The following is a 15,743-nucleotide window of genomic DNA, read 5'->3' as shown; positions in this document are numbered from 1 at the left end:
AGGGTGCTCCTGCGGCGACAAGCTCAAGCACCCTTTTGGGCGTAAAAATTTTTAGTGTGCACTCGGCCACGGACCAGCGCTGCCAGCGTTGGAAATATGAGGTATATAATGTATAGCTAGTTTATACTTTTATTTAGTTTTAGCATTTCAAGCAGCTTAGGTGACTATCTGTTGTATAGCCCCAATTTTCACAATATCTCACGTCTAGCAGTTGCATTTCTTAGACGGAAAAGCGTTCGCAGATGTTTAATGCTACTAACCGCTGTGCTTGTTCACCCAGCGCAAAAAAGCGATTCCTCCTCTCTAGTTTTACGCTGTACGGTAAGGGTTTCAGTTGATTTTATTTCTTTAGTACCTATATTGACTTCGCTGACTCTTCTCCCGCCTTCAAGTGTCCTTAGAGTTTCCTACTAGCGTACCAGTCAGCGAAGCGTCGCATGTGTGCTTTTGCAGCGCTTGTGTGGAGCGACCTGGACTTGGAGCTTGATACAGTGTACAAACTAACAAACTAAAGAAAAGCACGTTCTTCTATTCACAAACGTGTTGTGGCTTAGAATCAACTCAGCGAACGAACTGCGACGACACGTCGGCGGCCGGCGGACTAAACGCTGGGCCCACTGACTCTGTCGGAAGGTCTGCGAGCCGTGCAGTAGCGCAGTCAAGCCAAGTCATTTCCTCCTGACGTCAGACGAAAACGCCACAGAAAATAGGCGAGGATGCAGAGAGGAGGACAGCATTTTCGAATTGATTTTTCTACTAAATAAATTCGTGTAAACGCACTCAAAGTGGTTGAAACATGGCCTATGGACTCCGGACTACAATTTGCGCTTGTAATCCGGGTAATCCCGCAATGTTTACAAATCCCTTCAGTGTCCCTTTAAGAATGGTCCCTCAGTTTTTAAAGGACACAAACTTTTGTCACGCTTGGTGATTGACCGCAGTTAGAATTCGAAGATGGTGCTGTTCAAGCGGAACACCTACCGGCATTCCCTGCAAGGCTATGTTCGCTTGTTCATTAAACAGACAGACAGACAGACAGACAGACAGACATGACTTAGCGCCTCACGTCAAGGTAAATAAGCCTCTTTTCGCAGGTACTTCGTCCATTCTTCGCCAGCACCAGGGCGCTGTACTTGTCCACTCTGGCAGGTCCGTCTAACATGAAACCTCGTGCGGGATGGTTCTCCTCAACTCGCTTCACGTCGAGCTTCAGTTCTGTTTCTAAATCTGCGGCGAAGAAACAAACAGCAATTCGCAAGTCTATTTTTCTCTAAATTCACTTTCCGCTGACAATAACATTAGGACATTCCTATTCAAGTGACACTTAAGAGCACATCAGAATCGTGTCGCTGGTGTATGAGTCCGGGGCTGGACTTCATGTATGTACGTATGAAATAATGAATAAATGAACGAATGGATGAATGTATGTACGTACGTAAGTATACATGCATGTACTTATGTATATATGCATGCATGTTGTAGGTATGTATGGATGTATGCATGTATGTATGTATGTATGTATGTATGTATGCATGTATATATATATATATATATATATATATATATATATATATATTTATTTATGCATATATGTATGGATGTATGTATGTATGTGACCTATGAATTTATACATGCATTCTTGTATGTGTGTATTTATGCATGTATGTATGTACAGAAATAAGGGTTGGCAGTCAAGAAGGCCTCGAAAAGCAAAGGGGAGATGCGGTAAGTCATTGAAATAGATGAAGAATTTTGAAAGAAAGAAAATGGTGTGGCGCTGGCGCTGACTACCACCGAGTGGCGCTGGCTACCACCCCCAAGTGCAGGAAACAAAAAAATATCTTACATAAATACCCGAGGAAGTGGAGGGCATACAGCCCCGCCGGTTTTTTTTCTTCACTTTCTTTCTGTCTTTCAAATTTCTTTATCTGTTTCAATGACCTACCGCATTCTCCCCTTTGCTTTCCGAGGCATTCTTGGCTGCCAACCCTAATTTCTGTATTAATTCAACGAGCCCCTCATTTCCCATTCTGATTCGCGGTATGTATGTATTTATGTATGTATGTATGTATGTATGTATGTATGTATGTATGTATGTATGTATGTATGTATGCATGTAAGACCATAGGTCGCGTAACTTGGGTCTTCACTGTGACGCAAATATTTCAGCAAGCCAGTATTGAGGAGCCGCGACAGGTGGCCGAGCGACACGCTCGCGGCCGAAGAGCTTTCTTAGACGCAAGTAACTCCTTCTCCGTTAGGCCTTAGATGTTTCGAAGAGTCTCGAGAAGAACTGGGTATACCCGCTTCATACCGCTCCTCCATAACACGTACGAATCCTTTACATTGGGTGGCAGCAGGAGGCTGCCAGGGCCCAAAATGGACGTCTGCACAAGGCATCCTTCTCGAGAGGGGAGGCACAGCTGGTGAGTAGCGGCACCACACCGCAAAGAGACTTGCCTTCGTCAGGGCCCTGACGAAGGCAAGTCTCTCTCTTTGCTGAAACGTTGGCAACAATCGTGGTTTCTACCTTGTTCGAAGTTCTCTTTTCTTGTGTTGTCTACCATCTTCCAAGTTTTATTGCTCCCTGTTTGTATGTATGTATGTATGTATGTATGTATGTATGTATGTATGTATGTATGTATGTATGTATGTATGTATGTATGTATGTATGTATGTATGTATGTATGTATGTATCATTATAAGAAAGGAAGCAAACACATCTATAAAGGGCGTAGTTAGCTATTGCGATAAAAATGGGCTTCCATCACTCACCGGCTGTGTCGTTCACAAATTCGCCGGAGTACTGGACACAGGTTGTCAGATTGAAGCATGAAAACGTCCCTTTTCCGGAAACTGGACACTTGCTAATGTCAGCTGTGATCATATCAATTTCTGGCCGGATGAAGCCTTTCAGCTGCGCAATCGGGCGAGATCTGAACAAAAAATGTAAAAGAAAAGAAGCTGACACTCATAGGCTGTGAAACGTTTACTCTGTATGTTTTGTACACAAGCTGGATAGCGTTTCTGTTTAGAAATTTAAGTTTTCGAATGCAGAAACAGTGCATTTCCAGCACATAACCTTTGCTGTAACGAGTTATTGTAACATATTGCGCAACATCAAATTATTTTCACGTCTATGCAACGCCTTTAAGCTAATACCAGAAATAAAGGCTTGATTACAGATTTATGAAATCACTCGCGGTCACACTGAAAATATTTACAAGTCCTTTGCTAGTTGATTGCAACAAAATGAGACAATAATGAGTCATAATGAAAATAATGATGAGACAATAATGAAAAATATCGACCTACTAAGGCTAGTAACAGGCGGTTAACGCAGGGTACACGGCAAAATTCTTTTATGTGGCGCAGCCTAGTTCAGCCAAACGAAAGAAGACTTTAAGAAGAATTTACAAATACTTTAAAGAAGAAGAAGAAGAAGAAGAAGAAGAAGAATTCAAGATACTCTAAATACATTCCCAAGCCTTCGTATGTGTGAAATAAGTTTCGGTAAAAACATTCGGAGGGCAAAATAACAGGACAAGAATTTCCTGACTATTTAGAAAAAGTATTTTTATACGCCTGTGTGATCGTATGCTTCCGCGTCTGTCTATAAATCATAGATAAGCTCGTTTGCTAAACTATCTCATATAGTTTGCGACAGAATGATAAATAACGGCGTTTTATGCAAACGGGTTATCGGTGAAACAACTCATGCACTCACCTAAGCAACACAGCGCTGTCAGTCATGTAAGACCCGACCATGATGTCTGTAAAAGCAATTGGGCACGTCAGTACGGAATAATAGATTTTAATCAAACTGAGCCAGCAAATGCTGTGGAAGGTCAACACGCACAACTGTGCAACAAACATTTACGAGCTAAAGTTATTTTCCCTCTCTTCGCAACGTTCCCGTACGTTCCTATTTAGAGCTTAACACGGCTGTCTAGAAGGCGCACGTAGTGGAAACAGCCGACTAATATAGGCATCCAGGTATTATTTAACGTATCTCAAAATGCGGAGCACAGGGGCAAGGCCTATACACACTGCCCAAAATTATAATTGCTCGCGGAATCCAAATCCTCCCAGGAAGCCTCCTCTTCTTCTCTTCTGTACGGAACTGTAAGAGTGATTAATTCTGCGGTGTCCGTCTAGAATGACGGAGTTAATGGCGCCTTTCGTACTCCTAAAGGGCTATGAAGTGACGAGTGGTAATAAAGCGTAACGGCGCTAGCGGGACGTGTCTCGAAGCGAAGGGCATTTCATCGCAGATGAAAAGCCGTGTTTCCAGGTGCCAGTCACACTAGTCACATGTGTTTTACCGCAAACACCCTCCTCACCACCTTCGCCACTCTTGATCGTAGTCAATGGATGTTTAGAATGGTGCTAAAAGTGTCTGTACAGTACCCATTCGCGTACCCGTACGCGGTCTCCGCACTCGACCGAATAATTTTCGAATCGGCTTGCGTGTCACCAACGCTACTTTGCCAATTAAATGGGTCCTTTGTCAACGTCCAGTACACGCTGTAAAGCGCGCCGACCTTTGTCGTCCTGGGCGGCTTCAGCGGTGAGGCGTACAGACACAAAAAGGCCTGGTTCTTGCAATTCATGGCGGTGTGCCAGCTCGAACTAGCCAACGACTCTAACCATGCCTAATACCAAAATTGCCGCAACGTGCGTAGACATGTCCTTTGTGTGCTGAATCGACGTTTCAAGGCATGGGACTTACTTCAAGCATCAGAAAATTGTCAGTACATAACGATGCATACAACCATGGCCATCCCTGTCCTGCACATTCGTTTTAGTATAGCGTTTGCTGCCTTTTCGCACGCTGAACGGTAAATTCTTGCAGCGCGCTACATCGGCACCGCGAAGAGTTTTAGTACAGCGTTTCGTCGGTATTGCGTCGCGACACGATGATGATTGCTATTGGTTTCCCCTTTGTAGCGGGGTGATGACATCTCATCTTACCAAAAAGGACTAATATACCTATGTTTTACTCTCTTTGTTTAATACAGCGCTGCCTAGGGCAGGCACAAAAAGCTTATTAGACACAAAACAATACTTTTTCTGTTACAGGTGGTAACTGTCCTAGGCAATATTCCTCTCTCTGCTTTTCGTCCGCCAGCATTCTAATCTTCTTTTCGTACGCTCGACAGCCTTGAAGTTAACTTCCTCTGTGCTACACTTAAATCCTAGGGCTTCTGGGAGCCGAATATTTCACTCAGGTAGATTTGGATGGATACCCTCACATTCTAACCCTATGTGCCGGATAGTTTCTGTTTCTTTTCCGCAGACCACGCATACCCCATCATTTTGTGAATACTTCCCCACAAAGCTCTTACTTCACAAGCAACCTGCTCTAACGCTAACGCTTACTGTGCCATCTGTTGACCGGAATGCGAAGCGACTCACTCATCTGCCTGAACGAGAACCTGGAATTTTACATGACTACCCAACCAGTGAAACCAAACGCTTTCCCGTTAGAATGGAATGCAAAACGGGCACAGAATGATAGAAGTATTCTCCTACACTCTATAGCGGAGGGGTTAAAGCCCCGAGGTTGCTTGGTTTGTCGATCGCACACAATGCACGTAACCAAAAGACCGGGCTTCACGTATGCATTTAGTTCGACTCGAAAACAACCGAGAAATACGTTTCAAACAAACGCGACGTAACTACGTAACTGCTTGCGCTGCTAGGCCGATGCACAAAAAAAATCACGCACCCCTCCGTCTAACGACGACGATGGTTGAACGCGAGGCTTTCTCATGGTGGATTCTTCGGTATGCTAATCCGACAGTGCCAGTATCGCACCACTTTTCTATAATTCCCACAGAAACTCTCGGGTGTCCACTCCTTAGGCCAGTTCGGGTTTGTGGTGTACGGCGCGAATCGGTACCTGCTGCATGGCGTTCAGTGAGCAATTTTTTTAATGGTTTCCAGGATGAGGTGTTAAGCCCCAAGATGTGACGTTAGGCCTAACGTCCTAAACCTCAAAATGGGGAGTTAGGCCTAACGTCTTGTGGCTAACAGCCTTACTGCATGCAGAACACGGTCATTCTTCTCGTGACGCATTCTTTGGTTGTGTTCTGAGTTTTCCAAACAGCTTCGACCATGTCGGAATGAAGCAATCGGATAGACTCTGCTTCGTAACGCGATGGACCTAGGTTCGTTTCCGGCCACTGGAAGCGTCTTTTTTCTTTCACTTCACCCGCGATAATTCATCATCATAGTCAGAGAAAGTTGGCTTTCCTGCAGGGTGTATTGGCGTACAACGGCATCAGTGAAAACAATAAATCTTCGCTTTAAAAGCGTAATCTTTTGCATCCAGGCCGCAGTAAACATCGCAGCCACTTCTTGCGATTTGCGGTATCGAACCGGAAGTCACTTCAGCCTGGCGCAAGCCGAGAAGGCTCTTAACAGCCCACACTGGGTTGAGCTATCACTGGTGGTAACTAATTCTGAACATAGCAAGCACATTCCACCCGTATACACACCGGCACCTTCCACCTTGAGGCGAACACGTCGACAGATGACGCACAGCTTCGGACAGTCAGCGATTCCACGTTAGTTTCGCTCAGCGCGGAGCAACATGCAAACCACGGGATCAATTTAACACGACAGGAGCAAAAACGTGTTCTGTAATATGCAAATTACTGCACAGAAAGGAGCTTAACGCTGAGGTGCCCCGCTCTACCTGCCATGATTTTGAAAACCCAGGAATACGCAAGGACCGTAGCGTATACTACGCACGCTACTTTACTGAAATAGCATGTCCTTGTTGTATACGACCGCTCAACGCAAAACCAAATATGTGTACTGCGCAAGGGCAGTGCGACCGAAGTAAGGGAATATCATACGCTAACATTTTTCTTAGGGCAAAAAACGCTATACGCCTCGAGATTCGCGATCGCTGCGCCGCCTGCCGCCGCTTCTCCGCGGCGTTGACGGGATTTGCTCTGCGTGGCTGATAGGGACTCGTGCAGTGTTTTGGTTCTGTTTCGCCTCTTTTCGCCTTACCACGCCCTAAAAAAACTTGTTCTGGTGACATCTATGGGAAAAGAGTACGTTTAGGCCACTTAAAAAGCAGCTGTGTCTTCGTGGAGTACGCGATGGCCTGCAAGAGCTACCCTGGGACGCGGTTCTGCGCGCTTTGTCGCCGCTCTTCCGGGCGTCGGCGACGGCAGCAACATATGACCCATGCCACCTCCAAAACATCAGGCACAAATGAATTCTGCTGTTGCCTCGTTCAGACCCAATAGTGGCACAATGAGAGGTTGGCTTCATTTTGCAGCGTGGACAACGAACGCGGCCTCGTTTCAAATATGTACGTCGCAGGAAAATGTGTTTCGGGGATGTGATTACCCAATCCCGTACAATAACTAATGCCTGTTATAAGAATATAAACCATGCTAAAATGTTAAGTAAATTCCAAGCCTGTGCGTCGTTAAATATGTGCCCACATACGCCATATAGCAAGAACCAAGGCAAGTTAATGAAACCACGGGAAAAAATGCTATGCAATTGGTGCGCAATTAAGAAACATAATAGCTCTAACAGAAATGAAAAAAAAAAAACAGTGCAGCTTCTGACATGCTAAAGACGTTTGTCGAAACTTAAGCCAGGTAGGGTTCACTAGACCAACTATACGCGAAATGCACTGCTTTTTCGCGAGACATCGGCGGGGGGGGGGGGGGAGGGGGAGAGGAGGGGGACGCTGTGAACAAATGTGGAGCGGAATCAGGCAATGAACAGTTTAGTAATCCCACACACAAATTTTGCGTTCACTTTCCTTTTGTTTTTCTACTTCAACGAAGAGCTGATCGTACGGCGGACGCATTTTTGGAAGTATACAGGGTAGGCTGTTCAACAATAAGGCGATTAAAAGTGTAATTGGAAGAGTGTGGTATGTGATAAGGCCCTCTGATTTCAGTTTCTGCTTTATTCTGCAGGCTCCCTGTGCCATATGACGATATTTCGAAGAAGCATTTAGTCGCGGACGCGGATAATTCTTTAAGCCCGTCTCCGCGCTGCTCGCAGGGGATATATGTAGCAGATGAATGTTTGCGGGCGCTCCCCTCACGACAAGACGACTCTGTCGTGTACAGATCTCCCAGTATAATTATGCATTGTCCATCATACTTCTGTTGAATATTCTCGAAATTAACACAGACTAGTTTGTAAATGGTGGTGATCAATATCTGAGGCATAATATTGGCAAACGTAACTGGCGTGCTGTCAGGTATGAGTGCTCCGCTGATTATGTAAGCGCACAAAACCAATTTAAATCGTATAGCCGTAACATGAACATCTGAGGAACTGGGGGTTACGGAGACGCGGATAGTAAATTCAGGTCAGTGTAACTGCAATCGGCTCCATCATACGCCGGTTCCGCGACGCTGGCCTGTGGCACACACCTGGCGCTTATACAGACCAAATATACCACACTAAGATCGCGTCAGAAACATTTACATTCTCGTAAACACACCCCATTTGCTAACAGAGGGACTGCTCCACATAAACATGGATATCAAACGCCCGCAAACAGTATATCTCAGTCGTGAACGTGCCGCAAAACCAGCGGCGGCACTGGGGAGCGGGGCGCGGACTCCCGCGTCTGCTTTCGAAACGGGCCGCTAGGGGGATTTCAGTGGCGCCCCTACAGGCCGTGCTCGAGGCGTATACTGAAGCTCTCTATTGGGCGTAACGGAGCGTGTGGGCCGGGCCAGACTCTGGTCGGGAGTAAATAGCAGCGATGGCTGCCCTGCGTACAAGTGTGTGAGTGAGTGAGGGAGGAAGGGAAATATGGAGGGAGTGCCTGAGTGAGTGATTACCTGAGTGAGCGAGTGTCTGAATGAGTGAGCGTCTGAATGAGTGAGTGTGTGCCTGACTGAGAGAGTATCTGAGTGAGCGTAGGTATGAATGTTTGAGTGGCTGAGTGAGTAAGCGAGCGAGTGTCTAAATGAGTGAGCAAGTGAGTTAGTGAGTGAGTGAGTGCGTGTCTGAGTAATGTCCTAATGGATGAGTGAGTGTCAGAGTTAGTAAGTGAGTGAGCGAGACACAGAAGGATGCTAAAATTATCTTTATAGAGAAGAAATAGTGGCTCTGATGAGCAGTCAGCTCCACATTAACATCTTCATGTTGCAGCGGTGTCATCAACTGCGTAAACATTTTTTGTGTAACAGGTACAAAGAAAAATCACAAAAAATGTGGGTAAAACGAGGCATAAGTGAATAAAAGATCCTACCATTGTAGCGATTAGAGTCGATGTCAAGGCCCTTGGATATGCTGATGCCGAATCCTTCTAGTGGAGATCCGATGCGCGACGAGAGCGCGCTCGAGTCTATTCTCTGCGCAGTCAGCGTGGGCACAAAGAAATGAGAGAGGAAAAAAATTGACTCCAATCCAGGCTGTGAAGGTGGTTGGAAAGCAAGGCTTTAAACGACACCCACAACAATTGCCCATGCGACGTCACTTGAATTCACACAAGTGGCTTTACAAAGAGAGAAACCAGAGATTCGGTCCCGCGCGCTTCTACGTTCCCTCCTCGCCTATCTCTCCCCGCCATCGGCCGCTGCTCCAATCCGGGCGCTTGTGGAAGGGGGTGTGGTTTGACCTCTAGCTCTCAAGGTGAAAACTGGTCACTCCGCCAAGACTGTCCGAGGTAGCGTACTGTAGCTTTCGCTACAAAACATCGCGAGCTGAAGGTAACAGCAAAATTTGGCGTTGTCCGAGACGTGAATAACGATACTCGCGTCGTATTACTCGCGTCGCGTCGCGACGAGAACTTAACGGGTTGTCGTATTATTTTGCTGCCTTATAAATGAACAAGGTATCTTATGATTCTCCGTCTTCGGCCTTTACGCAACTAAGTACTTTGAAGGCCTTTTGTGCATATGTATTAATGTGTGTTGCGAGATACCGGTTCTACGCAAAATAAATGAGACTATTTACTGAAGCACACCACTGCGTGCGCTGTTGAAGTTAACAGGGTTTGTAGCAGCACAATTTATGCGAGCAATTCAGACTATTGTGGGCACTTAAAAAAGCCGCAAGTTAGTTTGCAAAGTCACTGTCCATCGCCCTTTCACATTAGTTTCAATGAGAAAACAAAAAAAGCTCCACGAGAAAGAAAATTCCCCCGCATTTCCCCGAGGGGGAGAATGTGAAAGTGCGAATGCACGGTTGTCGGCCCGTTTGCGGCGCTTGCGCTCGGCCCCCGCAGCCCACCACCTCGCCGCCTTCTCTTCCATCTCTTCCATCGGGTTTGTAGTATCACGTGTACACCACGCAGTTATCAAGCCGCTATAACGCCGCTGAGTCGCCAACGCACGCCGCTGACGACGTAGTTTGAGTGCGTTAAAGATATAAGGCGCGTTCTGACACCGATATCAGCGTCGCGTCCGTAGCTTATTCGGTAGAGCGTCGGGCTGCGGCCCGCAAAGTCCTCGGATCGAAACCTGGCGCCGGTTGCTGTTTCTTTCTTAAATATAGAGGAGCACTGCGGACGCCGCCGCCGGCGGTGGATATTTTGGGGTCGCTTATAAAGAGCATTCGCTCTTAAAAAAACAGCCTATAAGCTTGCTTCGCTACCTATGTTGTCGGAAGACGTCGAAGTGAGCGTCGAACTGAGCGTGGGGCATTTGGCGAGCTTTGGCAGAGTCGAAGTCAGACGAACCTCGGCGCGCTGTCAGACGAACCTCGGCGGGCTCACTAACTTCGCTTATTTAATATAAAAAATTGAGCAGGCTAAAATACACATACAAAACTCCAAGGAACTTGTCCCAAGTGTCCGGCTGCGGTGGCTGAAGCTGATGCCAAGCATCTTCTGTGGATGCGCACGGGAACAAGAACAGCTCGGGACAACGCGCTCAGAGGGGCTGGTGGTCTCCGGTGGGATAAGCCGGAAGACTACAGCCGCTGGGTGCAAGAAGACAGACACTGGACGAAACTAGACTACATGCCTACCCGTATACTATCGACCACTTTTATCGCTTTCCTTACTAATTTTTGTACTGCTCTTTCTTTTGCTTTTCTACTTCCTTCTATTTTCCCTTCTTTAATTAACCCCTAGATTAACCCGGGTGGTCAAGTAAAGAAACAAAGCGTTTGAAACTTTCCCGCTTCCTTGCTTGCTCACTCAAAAGGTCCGTTTACTGTTTTTATACACTCACCTACTTTATAAGGCAGTGGTAGGCTATTATACCTAGTACATACTTTCTTCCGATAATGTGACAGAACGGTGAGGGAATAATCACAGCCCAAATATAAGAAAAGCGAGGACATAACTATGACGCAGAAGTGAGCGGCGTGCCGTTGTCTTCACCTAAGGCAGTTGTCTTCCTGAGCGATTTTTCACTTCTCATGGATTACCGAGTCACCGATACGAACGGCTAAACCAATTTATGTTTAGTTCGTCCATGCAAGTAAACCTGAAGGTGCTCTCTTGCCTGGGACTCACTCACCTGCGCGTAGGCAGCCCTTTCACCGAGCGTGGGTGAGCCGTGGTAGATGTAGACGGCGCCCACATCGTTCTCGTACGGTGCACCGACTGCCACGTCTGCGGAAGCAGCGACTGATTGATTGTAGGGTTTGACGCGCCGACGCAACCCAGGCGATTAGGCAGGTGCACCGTAGTGGAGGGCTCCGGATTAATTTTGACCACCTGGGTATATTTAACGTGCGCCGAAATCTCGTACACACGGGCGTTTTCGCTTTTCGCCTCCATCAGAACACCGCGGCCGGGAATCGAACCCGCTACCTCGTGCTCAGTAGCGCAACGCCTTAGCCCCTGAGCCACCGCGGCGGGTCTGCGGAAGCAGCGAAGCGAGGGGGAGGAAGGCAGCGACCCTTTGGTAACAACGTAAGCCAACAAAACTTTCTGTGAATCACAGGCAGGGTGAAGCTCTGGGGCATATCAGCATGCAGTGTCTGTGCTAGTTGCGCTACTCACAATTGTCGTCGCAAGGTTGCGTGATACTTTTGTCTTTATTAAATGGACGCCATAAAGGCGGAAATAGATCGCGTTTCGTTGCTTTTTCGGCGTTTTACCACGGCGAACAATGCTTTATTTGCTGATAAATAAATAATTAAACCTGACATTTCTTTTTGCCACTTCTGTTTTATTTATTGTGTTGATTCAGAGCAGCCCGCCATAAAGCGATCAGTGTGACCCGAGCCCACTCTACTTGATCATTGCCATCTTCCTGAGTATTGGCTTATTGGCTTTCGCTTTCCTCGGAAAGATGTGAAGCCCTTTAGTAAAGGTCATTATAACACCATCTTGGTACGGCGGTTTTCAGGCAAAGTAGGCCGTGAAGCCCCACAACCGTATGTCGCCCCCTCGACAATCTTTTCGGTGAGGTGCGGCCCTGCCTTGGAGAAGGTGTAGAAAATACACACGCAATGGGCCAGAAACCCAGTTGACAACTTGCTGACACCTTGCATGCTGCAGAGCCGATCGCGCTAATAATATCTGGCTTATACCGCTTGCTACTGTGCATATACACACATATATACGCGCTAGTGCGTAGTTAGGTACGGTAGGCTCTCGCGTTGTCCTGCATGCACGTTTTGACTGTGCTCGTGCCGCAAGGCGAAATGTTTACCGAAACGGAAAGTGAAACAAAGCCTTCCGCCAGCAATAAGGCATCCTATTTTATGACGTCTGTAATTGTTTTCGGAGTCTTCAGCGTGTAAGTTGGTTTGGTTGGAGTTTTATTGCTTTCTGCGATATTCTCGCGCACCTTGAATTCCATCCATGTTTAGGTCTCCAACGTTGGCCATTGCTGTTCCGAACCGGGCAGCCGTGGCTCGATGTCCGTCCATGTGACCGGACGCGTATATTACCTGTGGGGTAGAAAATAAGGGCAGAAAGTTCGGGAAGGCAGAATCAGAAAAAGGCGGGCAACACGAGCCTGCGGTGTTCGGTGTTTGTGTTTTTTTACTGTTGCAGACACTGCATGAGGAATGGGGACAAGACTAATGCAATTATTCAGGTGGAGTACGTTGCAGTGGCGTCCATACCTCGGTAATTTGCACACAGCCCAATAATACCGCTATTTAGTTAGGCTTCCATCAGGACTTGCTCTTTTGTACCTTCTTTCATCGATACCGAAGAAAAAGAGACTTCGCACTAAAAGACACACCTTCGCAAGAAGCTACAATTCACAAAAGGCTGTATACCCTTTCAGACCGCGTTCGTCATCTGACATCAAATCTATTTGCATATGGACAACCGCTGAGCCGCCTTGCTCTCGTATAACGGCAGATTCAAGGTGTACTCACGACGCCGTTGCTTCGGAACACGTAGACGCGCCCTTCGTCTCGACCACGGTTAATGGTGTACGATGGTGCACCGACCAGCAGGTCATCGACGCCGTCCTTATCCAGATCGATGGCTAGTAATGACGCCCCAAAGTACTCGCACATCTGTGTTATGACAGCAGAGGTTGGTGATGTCAAGGACGAGGCTGGTGGAACGTTCAGCAATATCGAGCCACAGCATAAAAGAAGGGTAAAAAGAACCACGTAGAGAGTGTTTTGCCCCCCCCCCCCCTTTTTTTTTATAGTCACAGAATATACGTTCGCAACAAAATCAAATGGGAGTTCAAAGTGCAGGTTGTCGAAATAATAAATGAATGAGATTCCTGAAAAAACGCTGCTTTCGAGCAAACCATGTGCACTCATTCGTGCACTGGAACTTTGCACTGTGGTCGCACTTTATTAGCTACGTAATTTTCTTTTCGTTTGGAGAGGTAAATGCGTCCAAATATGTTCTTTAGAAATCAAATAGAAACACTTTTACCATATGGTGACCCGTTCCGCGGATATGGGAAAATGAATGCTCTGAGCGGCGGCGCCGGCTGTTTTCTTCGGTCTCCGTAAAAAAAATTCTGCAGAAATTCCGATAATTGTCTACTAATGCGTAGCATTCCTGTGCCGTTGTCGTGAGTGTGAGTTTTTTCCACCCAAATTTATTGGTTTTTCGAAATTCTGTCTGACCAACCACTCCATCGCTATTATAATGATCAGAAGTGGAACTTTCGCAAAATCTGAATTATTGTGGAAATGCAGGGCGTTATACGGTTCGCCATTTTCCGTCATTTTTTAATATTTTTTTTACTGTCTAGTTTTTAAAAATTTCATCGTAGCAATTGTCTCCATTTAGGTTATTACAACGATTACATTTAGAAGTTTCCCGAAATCTGCATTATTGTGGAAATGCAGGGCGTTACACGGTTCGCCATTTTCCGAAATGATTTTATATTTGTCTTAATTTTTTTGTTAATCAAAATTTCGTCCGACGAATCATCTGCATTTACTCTATTATAACGATTACAGGGGGAACTTTCGCGAAATCTTGCAATGTTGTGGAACGGCCATGCATACTAATGTGGAACAGCCATGCATACTAATCATAATAATATATACCGACGGTTCATCGTTCCTAGTCAACGTTGGATTTGTTTCCTCACCTGCTTTCACATTTTCTGATCATCTGCTAGCTCATTCGGCTCCTTCGTCTGCTGCCCCATTTGGCTTCTTCCTGCCGTGGAAGGAGCCAAATGCGGTAGCAGACGATCAGAAAACCCGCTTTCACATTTTCTGATAGTCTGCTTCTCCATTTGGCTTCTTCTGGCCGTGGAAGGAGCGTGAATACCAAACGTCCGTTTCGCTCTGCATACCCCAGGTGGCGTCGTCGTTCCAAGATCAACTTGCGTTGGCTCGCATGTCTAAATCGGCCGCCATTTTCCCATAGGCGAAAATCGTTCTTATTTATTTTCAGAATAAACAGGTAAGCACCGTCATTGTTTCCGGTGTGAAACAAAATAGACCACAAAATAGGACCTTCGTGTGAAGTTTGAGCGCAAACAGAGCGGCGGTTCGCTCAGGAAATTTTTTTAAAGTGTTCCAGTTATCATCGCACCACCCTGTATTTAAAACCATTGAAAAACATAACAGTGGCTTACGCAAAAGCTTACCTGAGACCCTAACAGGTGGCTGTTAATATCCACACTTCTGCTGTTTCCAGGACCATCGATTCCGAACAGAAATACCTGTCAATGAGGACAAAAGCTGGTATATTTCTTTGCCTATATACGTGAAGGATAGTAATTGTTGCGATGAAGTAACCCCGAGTCAAGGCTCCCGAGGACGGCGAATGTCTATTGTAACACTGGCGAAGGCGTCCCCGTACCGAGCTTCGTCACTTCCGTCATGTTGTGGTAGTGTGTTGGACGAGCGGCGAGCAGATGTGCAGTCGTGCTGTTGACGAGAAAGAGCCGAGAGCAAACTTAACTGGTTTACTGCATGGCGAGAGATGAACAGCGACGATGCAGAAACGACGTCCTTACGGGCGAGCTCACAGCATTACTCGGACAGAGCAGCGCAGCTTACATAAGCCTGATGCGTTCTCACATCGGTCACTGAAAGCACCGAATTTATATACAGAAGCGTCAATGGCTCTACCGCCTTCACAGCACTTCGCACACGGCCCGAACCTGGGGCGGTATTCTCGAGTTTTGTCCCTTTTGCGTCCCTTTCAAAAGTGTCCCTTTTGGCGAGCCCTGATTGGCTAAAAGCAAACAACCGGAAGTGACGTAACGCAAGCGCAACAAACCTACTGCCAACGCTTACTGCTTAACCGGAAGTACGTCACGATGAAAGGGACTCAAAAGGGACGTTTTCAAAAGGGACAGTTACGAGAATACCGCCCCTGGACACACACGAACACT

The 15,743-nt window shown here is 46.6% G+C and overlaps 1 protein-coding gene across 1 annotated transcript in view; it reads right to left on the bottom strand.

Moving 5' to 3' along the window:
* Positions 1-15,743, bottom strand: part of LOC144167608 (integrin alpha-9-like) — a 108,431-nt gene that overhangs the window by 43,774 nt on the left and 48,914 nt on the right. Inside the window, exons 9-16 of the mRNA XM_077696817.1 lie at positions 14,991-15,065; positions 13,294-13,437; positions 12,753-12,855; positions 11,472-11,566; positions 9,254-9,356; positions 3,728-3,773; positions 2,776-2,936; positions 1,067-1,227 (exon numbers count right to left, since the gene is read on the bottom strand). Coding sequence (XP_077552943.1) covers positions 1,067-1,227; positions 2,776-2,936; positions 3,728-3,773; positions 9,254-9,356; positions 11,472-11,566; positions 12,753-12,855; positions 13,294-13,437; positions 14,991-15,065 — 888 coding nt within the window. The remainder of the gene's footprint in view (positions 1-1,066; positions 1,228-2,775; positions 2,937-3,727; positions 3,774-9,253; positions 9,357-11,471; positions 11,567-12,752; positions 12,856-13,293; positions 13,438-14,990; positions 15,066-15,743) is intronic.

Source organism: Haemaphysalis longicornis, unplaced genomic scaffold, assembly GCF_048455015.1.
Source record: "Haemaphysalis longicornis isolate Haplotype H1 unplaced genomic scaffold, Haemaphysalis longicornis Haplotype H1 scaffold_2, whole genome shotgun sequence".
Lineage (NCBI taxonomy): Eukaryota > Metazoa > Arthropoda > Arachnida > Ixodida > Ixodidae > Haemaphysalis > Haemaphysalis longicornis.
This window is presented reverse-complemented; position numbering and strand designations above follow the sequence as displayed.